The following is a 9,547-nucleotide window of genomic DNA, read 5'->3' as shown; positions in this document are numbered from 1 at the left end:
AAACTGCCGCGCTACAACAGGCCGCAAAACTACATTACTGCACATTCTAATACTTGGAGGGAATCTGAGGTTAAGCGAGAGCATACCTGTGGCTGTCATATGATCTACTCGCTTGCTGATCAGTCCGTCGCAGTGTGCCAGCATTTACTGCTGCTTTGCGCCGAATACATGGGAGGAATGATCCAGAAAAACACCGGCTTAGCTTTATACGGGTTGACGCCACCCTGCAATCAATATGCAGGTGGGTTCCCAATTAACCTAGTTGCGTAGCCGAGAGCGAGCGCACGAGAGAGCGAGAGCAGTAGAGCGAGCGAGGGAGAGAGAGAGAAAAGGAAAGGCGAGTAGCCTATCCGGCTACACTTAGATGAGAGGGTCCAGCAGTAGATCAGAGGAATAGGGAAGGATTTGTCTGTGTGTTTTAGTTTGGCTTAGCTGTAGGCTTGAGAGTGTGTGTAATTGTGCAGAGTGAAAGGAATTTATTGACACTGGGGGTTTGTCTGTCATAAAAGGAGACAGGAAGCTACAGTGGGGGATGCGGATGCTGATGCTTTAACCTGAATCTAATAAACGGTCATAACTGATATAAACTTAGAAGTAGGTTTGCAGGAGACTCTCCACCCTATCTGTAAATGTAAGACAACAAGAGGCCAATGGCCCAGTGGATGCAGAGTGGGGGTCTCTGTCTGTAATATGTTAACTGTGTTTTGTATGTTGTCTAAAGGAATTTGGTGTAGATTGAGTGAGGAGATTACTTTTATGACCGACAGGAAGTCACATACACAGAGACACACACACACAGTGCTTTGACTGTTACGACGCACCCACACCCACATGCACACTCACTCACGTGCACTCACACATACACACAGGTACACACACACACGCACTCACGTGCTCGTGCATACACACAAAGACACAGAGCTTGCAGTACACCATGGGGGTTTATGATGGGGTGACTTCTATAAAGCTGACTGTAACAAACAAAGGAGTAGAAGATCTGCAGAGGGACACCGGCCTTGCACATCTCCCCTTCTAGAAGATGCATGCTTAACAAGATGAATAAAGGTTTTTGTGAAAATGACTACTGAGTCCGGTGCCGTCTCTGGATGCCCGAGGAATAAAAAGAACCGGGGTGAAACTGATTTTTTCAGATGGAGCAAAACGAAAAAACTGTTCCCAGTCTATGTCATCATCCAAAAGGGAGATCCCAACAGTGTCTGGGGTGAGTTTATTGTTCTTTTCAGTTATGGCTTCAGGTGGAATGTGTGAAAGGCAGTCATTATAACTCACCACCGGGAGTTGCTCAGCAGGTGAAAAGTGACGGCGGCGTGAGCATCGCTTCCTCTGAGGTGAGGAATCTGACGGGGTGTACAGCTGAGCAGACATGACAACCTGAACTTGACAACGTAAGACACAGACATGAAACACATGAAGGGCAAGGGAGACTTAACAGGGGAGACTTAACAGACACAAGGGGAATCTAATAACAAACTATAACAACCTAGGCATGATAAAAAATGAACTTAGAAAACCTGAAGGGCTTAAACATAAACCATAAACTAAAACTCAAAACGCTGGGTCAAAAGACCCAGGATTGTGACAAGTATAGTAAAAATATTTATTTAATCATTACTGTTTAAATGACTAATATGCAACATGCATTAGTAGTGATGTTGTGCTGAGGGTTTAAATGCCTTTTTGTTTTTTCCACTGATTATTTTCATTTCATTTGATTCATGTGATATATTTTCATGCCTTTTGTTATTAATTTGAATGACTATTTAATGTCTCAGTGCTTTGTGGACATTCTCCTGTAGATTTCTTCTGTACTGGCTTCTCTTCATTGACTTCCTGTTGGCAAATAGTGACTGGTTGGGGTGAGGAGATGAAGGAGGCTTCTTGATGCATGCTCAGTGATCCTACAAAATGAAAATAAACCAGTAATATATGTCTATGCTGTGCTCGTATTTATTTTACCCTACTCAAATTCAATTTCTGATACATTTTATTTTAAAAGATTTAAGATGGTTCTTTAAAGAACCACTCAAAAAAGCTTCTTTAAAGAACAGAATCAACTTTTGGACATTTACTTACCTGGATCACTGAGCATGCATCAAGAAGCCTCCTTCATCTCCTCACCCCAACCAGTCACTATTTGCCAACAGGAAGTCAATGAAGAGAAGCCAGTACAGAAGAAATCTACAGGAGAATGTCCACAAAGCACTGAGACATTAGATAGTCATTCAAATTAATAACAAAAGGCATGAAAATATACCACATGAATCAAATGAAATGAAAATAATCAGTGGAAAATGGCATTTAATATCTATCTATCTATCTATCTATCTATCTATCTATCTATCTTTCTTGCATTTGCGGATGTGTGGGTGATTCGATGCTTTCAGCAATATAGTGTAGGTTTCACCTAACGCTTCACGGGCTGTTCGTGAGAAGGTGATTATGAAAAATGAAAAGTGAAAGACAAAAATCAAGATTTTTATTCGTGTCTCAGTTAAAAACATTTTTATCTTTGGTTTGCAAAGGAATGTCATTGTTGCAATGACAGGTGGTTAAGAGATTAACATTCCCTGCACATCACCACCTGTCATGAATTACCACAGTGCCATGAGACACTTCTTCATACCAAATCATTCAGTGAATAGAAAGCAGATAAAATGTGTGTGAGTCAAAGTGAGGCTGTGTTTGGAGGTGTTTGCGCAGAGAGATGAACACATTTACCATGTCTCTCTCTTTGCTACTGCTGCTGCTGGTTTGCAGCACGCAAGCTACTCATTTTTATGGGACAGTGATGACCTATTACCCAGGAGACACTTATGCAGATGGATCAGTTATGGTATGTAAATTTTCTTCATAAAACTATTTACTTAGCTTTTGAAATTTGACAGTGCTCAAGTACTCTTTCCACTGTAAATTTGCAGGCGAATATTCAATACAAGCTGAACTTCCACGACTGCACAAATGGTGACACATGGAGTTGCCTCCGTGGTGACTGTGGCTCTGGGAACAACACACTATATGAGGTAAAACAGGAAAGCAGTGGAGAGTGGTGTCAGAGAGAGGGAATCATGACTCGACGGGCTCCCAGCAATGCTCCGTTCGAGCTTTGGTGAGTATAGATCGCCATTTAACAAAATTAAATTTGTTGCACTTGTTTTCTAAGTTATCAGCAGAAGGTGACAAAATCCAAAGCAACTCATTCACATAATAATTAAACTGAACTGAGCTTTTTGAGAATTCCTTCAAATGCGTTTTTAATCTGGGAGATTTATAAAAAACAAATTATTGGGGTTTGGGGTAGGTCTTAATATCTACACATTCAGTTCACTCTGACTAACTTTCCCATAAATTTTCAACGAAGGTTGGATAGTGGTAACTGGATTAATGGCATTGTAAATGGCATTGTATCATGGAGAGCTGTGACTCTAGTGGAACTGAGGAACAGATCTGACACCGGCAAAGCCAACTCGTCACCCCAGACCACCATCATACCTGCTGTAAGGTAAGCCTGCGCACTGTTGTTTTATTTATATAGGTACGGTATGTATTTTTAATTACTGCAAAGAAATTACAAAATAATTCAAAAGAATCACTTGTAAATAAACTTTATCAGTTTAGAATTGAATTCTGTTAAAGTGTGCTTTAAATTCACAGAATTATTGTTGGTGACTTTCCTCTGAACTCCTTTAGGAACTTGTGAATTGAGTAACGTACAGTAAAAAATGCCAAGCTAAATACTTTCACTCAACTGAAAACTAAAATATACCTAGACATACCTTTATCTAGTGAAGAGAGATTGAATCTCTGCTTTATTAGTGTGAACAAAGACTGTCAACAACTCTTTTTAATGCAGACTAAATGCAGGCAGTTAACCCTTAAACAGGTGAGTGCTGGTGCTGATCAAGTTTACATTCAGTAAATGTAAATGTGTAAAATCTGTACCAGATTTGTAGTATATCAAGTTTTCTAGGTCCTGTGTTAGTGTAGCTGTAGTCTGACTTCCATTGACTAATGGCATCATAATAATAATAATTGCATTTTGCTAAAATGCAATTTATAGAAGTGAACAGCAAGTGTGTTAAAACCAGCAGGTTAAAAACCTAAATGACACATAAGCAGAATTAATCTCTGAAAGAGCCAATGGAGATGGTATAAATTCTGTGGAAAAGCCTGGAGGCATCTGAGGATAGATGGAGAATGGCAGGTCTAGAAAGCCCTCAAGAAATCCACCTGGCTGAAAGAAGGTTAGGATAGGAAACCTGAACAACATAAAAAAAACCCCAATTCTGATAATCCTTTTCTATTTCTCTCTCAGAGTTCCCTCAAACTGTCAGAGAAATTTCGTCTTGTTGGCGTTCGACCCTGATGGAGATGTGGTTAAGTGCAGAAATGGAGATGCATTACTGTCAGAGTGTAATCCATGCACTCCACCATCTGTCCTCAGCCTTTCACCAGTAAGTAACTAGAACAGCTCCTTATGTTATTCTCATTTGTTTTTTTTTTAGCGATAGACACTGGTGGCTGAGACCGAATTGAGGCAGCTACCAAGGACCCAACATCTCATCAATTTATTTTTCTTTTTTGGAGTCTTGTACTCTGTCATTCAGACCCACTGATAGCAGTAATGAAGGTCCATATGCAGTACAGCTGGTGATGGAGGACTTTCCCCGGCAGAACATAACCCTGACTCAAACCAATGGGACACAGACTAATCTAACTACCAATAATGCAATCAGCAAAATACCGGTCCAGTTTGTTATAAGGGGTAAGATTTCGTTTCTTGGCTGCTTAAATTTATAACCACAAAGAGCTGCTCTGAAATAAGAAATGATGAAAGTTGCTGAACTGAGCAAAAACATGTAGGTGTGTTTGTCTTAGTTGGTGTTGCAGTGTTGAGTCTGTTACCAAAAATATTAGGCACAATCTTCAGGAGCAATAGTTGAACAGATATTCTACTTTGGACCATCTGATGGATCAGTTTTCATTTCCATCCTATGAAGACCGGCTGAACATTGTTTCTTTTCTGTAATATTTTAGTGGATCCTGCAGTGCCATCCTGCACAGACGGACTATATCTGCCCAAGTTCCTGCCTCCAACTCCAGCCAACGGAGCTCAGCTATATACCCCTGTTGGACAAACTCTAGAAATCAGCATCAAAGCAGAGGCAACAAATTCCATGTACGTGAAAGAGAAAACAAAATTAGAATGCCAAAGTTTAAAGATAGGTTTTGTTACTGGCAGTGGTTGGACAAGAAATACCACTCTACGTTGGAAGACTTTCTATACTCTCCAAAATGTGATACAGGAAAAGACAAGACCAAGCACAAACTTGAATACCACCTAACATTCAGAGTAGTGCTGTCAGCGTTAATCTCGTTAAAATGGCGTTAACGCCATAACTGCATTAACGTGGCAAATCTCTGTTAGCGAGTTAACACAGATTGCCCCATGCGAGGTGCTGCGTGGAGCTAACGCGTTAACCGTGCTAACGCATTGGCGCCATGCAGCCCTCGAGATTTGCCACATTAATGCAGTTATGACATTAACGTCATTTTAACGAGAATAACGCTGACAGCACTAATTCAGATACATAAAAAACTTGATAAATGTTGATTTGACTACATTTAAGTTGTAAAAAAAAAGGCTTAAAGTGGAAAAAAACAGCAACACATGAAAATTTTATCTACTGCAGCTTTCAAACCTTTTGAAAAACACTTTAATCTTCTTTAGTGTAGAAATCTTACGTATTCTGTTTGTTGAAGGATCTCTGAGCTGCTCTACAGTGGGCCCTACACTATATTTCAAAATAAAACAGGACCAGAAGAGTTCATCCTCACGTGGACGCCATCTGAGAGCGAAGCGGGAGAAAGCCACCCCATCTGTTTTGTTGTCCAGGCAGTTTCTGGGTCAGTATGTTGTCCATAAATATTATCCCATAGAGAAATACAACACTGTAAGCAGTATTTGAAAAGTAAAAAAAAGCAACATTAAACAGCATAAAAGATGGATGCAGCCTCTGGGAAGTGAACCATTGGTTGTTGGACTCTGCTTTAATTGTAGTGTTTTGGTGACCTCCGTGTTGGCTTTTATGAGGTTATCATATTTGAAAGTTGTGAATTTGTTTCTTTTGTCAAGATGCATTCATAAACTTTAATGCTGGAAAGCCTGACTGTGCCTTAATGTGCCACGTTTGTAAGGACGTAAGTAAGTCAAGTATGTGAATTACACCCATGTTTATGGAAAAAAAAAAACACTAACGGGAATCAGTGGACATAGACAATAACAGTGGTACTGAGTTCTCAGTTCTTCAGTTCCTAGCAACATAATTAAATAAATAAACCAAAACAATAAATAAAAAAAATACATTTTAAACAGGAAAACAAAAGAAAGACCTAGCAAAAAAAAGTAGATGTGCATAATTCCAGTCTAGTACTATAAAACAGAGAAAGCCTCACTTACATCCATAAATAAAATACTGTGTTGCGTGCTTGCAAGGTTGTGTGATCACATGTACACTTTATATGCTGCTTTAAACAGGAATTTTAAAATATATAAAACATATTTTTACTACATAAAACTAATGGGGCTGATTTACTTTTTACAGTATAGCGAAGTATCACTCTGACTTTCGATGCATCATTGTGACTGTTGAAGAGGGTGAGTTGAGTTTTTCCTGATTTTCGTTAGTCACCTTTTAAAATGCCATTGCCGATTTCCTTCATCATTTTTCTGCACTCGCTTCATATTTCAGTTAATTTTTAAACACACCTCTACTTTGTCTCTAGTTTATGTCGCTGCCCTGAGTGCGAGGATCTCTTTCTCATTGCCTTTTACTGCAGACAACGTTAACAGTGTCATCATACAGAAGGTGAGTCCCTTTTCATCTGTCAGAAGTACTCGTAACAGTGACAGTAATAATTAGCACCACTGCGTGTTTCCTGCTGCAGATTAAAGAAGAACTGGAGAAACGAGGTCTGCCGCCAGATGCGAGTCTACGCCTAGTGAGAGGAGACCAAGTATAAAAAAACAACCACAGCGCCCTCTCACTGCACATGAGTGCACAGCTCAATAGCCTGAGAGTGTTTCTCCTGGGTGTTATAATGTGACACTTCTCAGGGTGATTATGTTTATTATCTGCACTCTGTTCAGAAAAATAAATACCAGATTATGAGCATATCTGGTATTTGAGTCTGTAACTCTGTTTTAATAACAGATGTAAACTGATCAGACTTGTACCTGAAATGTTTTTCTCCGGTTTTTAAAATGTAATTTTTTAAAGAATATTTTTTATTGTATCGCATTGGTTTCAGCTGATTATGTGTTGCATGTGTATATCTGGTGGATTTCATATATAGGTAACTGCACTTTGCAGCATCTTTCTCTAATTTCTTTAATCACCGTGAGGCTCTCTTCTGCATCTGAAATGAATTAAACTGGGCCTTGAGGATTCAGTGTTACAATAACTGATGTTAAGATGCTCACGGTGAATTCTGAGTAAATATCCATCATTACGAGTTATCCAGTTCAGGGTTGTGTGAGAGCTGGAGAACAATCTGTCAGTGAATAAGAGGCAGAGTAAACCCTGGATTGGTAGCCGCTCCATCACACAAAAAGACACACCTATAGCTAACTTGGAATCACCAATAAACCGAGCATGTGCGTTTATGGACTGTGGGAGGAAGCCTGAGTACATGAACTCGAGGCAGGCACAGGGAGAGTATGCCTAACTCAACACAGGAGCTGACTCTATCTCTGTGGAGCACTGCAAAAGAACTTCTGGTGGAGGTGTTGAAGAAGTTGCTGTTCTTTAGCTGTATTAAGTATTTAATAATGAGGCATTTAAAACATTTAGTTAGACAATTAAATATCTGCAAAGAATTCAAAATGACTAAAAGAAATATGAACATAAATAAACACAAAAGACAAAGTGAAGAAAGTGTCGTGGTCCCAGGTCATGTGACCCAGTGTTTTGTGTTGTTGTATTTTTATGTCATTTTGTCTTATAGTTTATGGCTAAGTTCATTTGGTTTGTCTTGAGTTCGTTCCTACATTGCCTAAATTGTTCTGTTTAGTTCATTGATTATTTAGTAATTTCCCCTTGTGTCTTTGCCTTCTGTGTGTCTTTGTTTAAATCAGTTGTGTGAGTTCTTGTGACTTGTTCCTCTCCTCGTGTTTCATCCATTTTTTCAGAGTCTCTCTCTGTCCCCCTCATGTTCCTTCGTGTTCCCTCGCTCCCTCTCCTCTGCCTTTCCTCTATTCGTGTGTCATGTTCCTCAGTTTCCTATACTGTGAAAGTCCGGTGTTTCCATGTTTGGTATGCTTCCGCTGTGACATCATGTTTATTCGTGTCAGTGTGTTCCCCGTGTGTTCTCACTTCCTCATTATCCTTCGGTGTTTTTATGTCAGCTTTTCCCTTGGTCCTGTGTTGCGATCTCCCTTATTTTTGTGCGTTTCCCTGTGTGCCTCTTTGTGTCCTTTGTTCATATACATTTCCGGTTTAGTTTGTATTTCCTTTGGTCTGGCAATAAAGCTCTGTTTGAGTTACTTTTGCCTCCGTGAGTCTGCATTTGGGACCTTTCCTGCCTGCTGCACAGCCAAATTCATGACACAAAGACCAAAAACACTACAAACGTTGCACACTTCAACACAAAGAAACTTCCAGGTGCACATAGGTTTATAATCCCTCAGCACAACATGGTTGCAATCTGCAGGCTGTGCACTGAAAAACACATGCATCATAAACAGTGATGAGAATAATGGTGTTAAAAGTAGCGGTATTACTTTTTTTCAGTAACTAGTAATCTAATTTCTATTTCTGTCGTTACAACACCATTACCGTTACTAACAAGAAAAAGTGGTGCGAACACGTTACTGTTTTTCAACACACAGTTGAAGTTGTCTTCAGGTTAGGGAGCTGGGGGGGGGGGGGTGGCTAAGTACTGCTGATTGACTAAGGAGAAATGAAGTAGTCATGCTAAACCAATCACATAACCAATTTATATGTACGTATGGGTGTATCCGTATGTATGCAGGTGAATGTATACCTTGTACATATCTCTCTTGTGTGAATGTAAATTTGTCTGTGTTATTGTGTAAATACTTACGCTACATGGAGAGATGCCAAACTGCCTTTCATTGTTTTTGTAACAATGACAGTAAAGAGCTATTCTATTCTATTCTATTCTATTCTATTCTATCTCGTTGCTGGTTCGTTGTCTCCCTGAGTCTCCCTGTATCTCTGTTTAAAGGTTTCAGGTCAGTTTTGTTAGTTTCTCCAGTATAGTGGATGGGAATTATGGCTCTTTTTAGAGAACTGGCTGTTTCGGTTCAGCTCACTAAAAAGGCTCTTTGGGCTCCCAACCGGATCTTCAGGTTCTTTTGTTGCTTTATTTAATTTATTATCAACAGCAATACAAAATTATGCACAAAATGAATTACTAATGTAAAAAAAAAAGTTGTTTTATTTATATATATATTTATGTATGTTTATACATAAATATATACGGTGGCCCCTAGAGACAAAAGACA

General features: G+C 39.4%; 1 protein-coding gene across 1 annotated transcript; it reads left to right on the top strand.

The window, feature by feature from the left end:
• Positions 1 to 2,672: 2,672 nt before the first annotated feature.
• Positions 2,673 to 8,536, top strand: LOC147335069 (uncharacterized). The gene is made up of 10 exons (XM_086275732.1): positions 2,673 to 2,854; positions 2,940 to 3,127; positions 3,380 to 3,520; positions 4,334 to 4,472; positions 4,606 to 4,783; positions 5,056 to 5,197; positions 5,782 to 5,925; positions 6,624 to 6,676; positions 6,805 to 6,887; positions 6,967 to 8,536. Exons 1-10 carry the CDS (start codon positions 2,726 to 2,728, stop codon positions 7,039 to 7,041), a joined length of 1,272 nt encoding a protein of 423 aa, XP_086131858.1. The 5' UTR covers positions 2,673 to 2,725; the 3' UTR covers positions 7,042 to 8,536.
• Positions 8,537 to 9,547: the final 1,011 nt, after the last annotated feature.

This window comes from Aulonocara sp. 'chitande type north' Nkhata Bay, linkage group LG3 (genome assembly GCF_057382095.1).
Source record: "Aulonocara sp. 'chitande type north' Nkhata Bay isolate Kocher_YH1m ecotype deep benthic linkage group LG3, A_spYH_male_GT1.1, whole genome shotgun sequence".
Classification (NCBI taxonomy): domain Eukaryota; kingdom Metazoa; phylum Chordata; class Actinopteri; order Cichliformes; family Cichlidae; genus Aulonocara; species Aulonocara sp. 'chitande type north' Nkhata Bay.
This window is presented reverse-complemented; position numbering and strand designations above follow the sequence as displayed.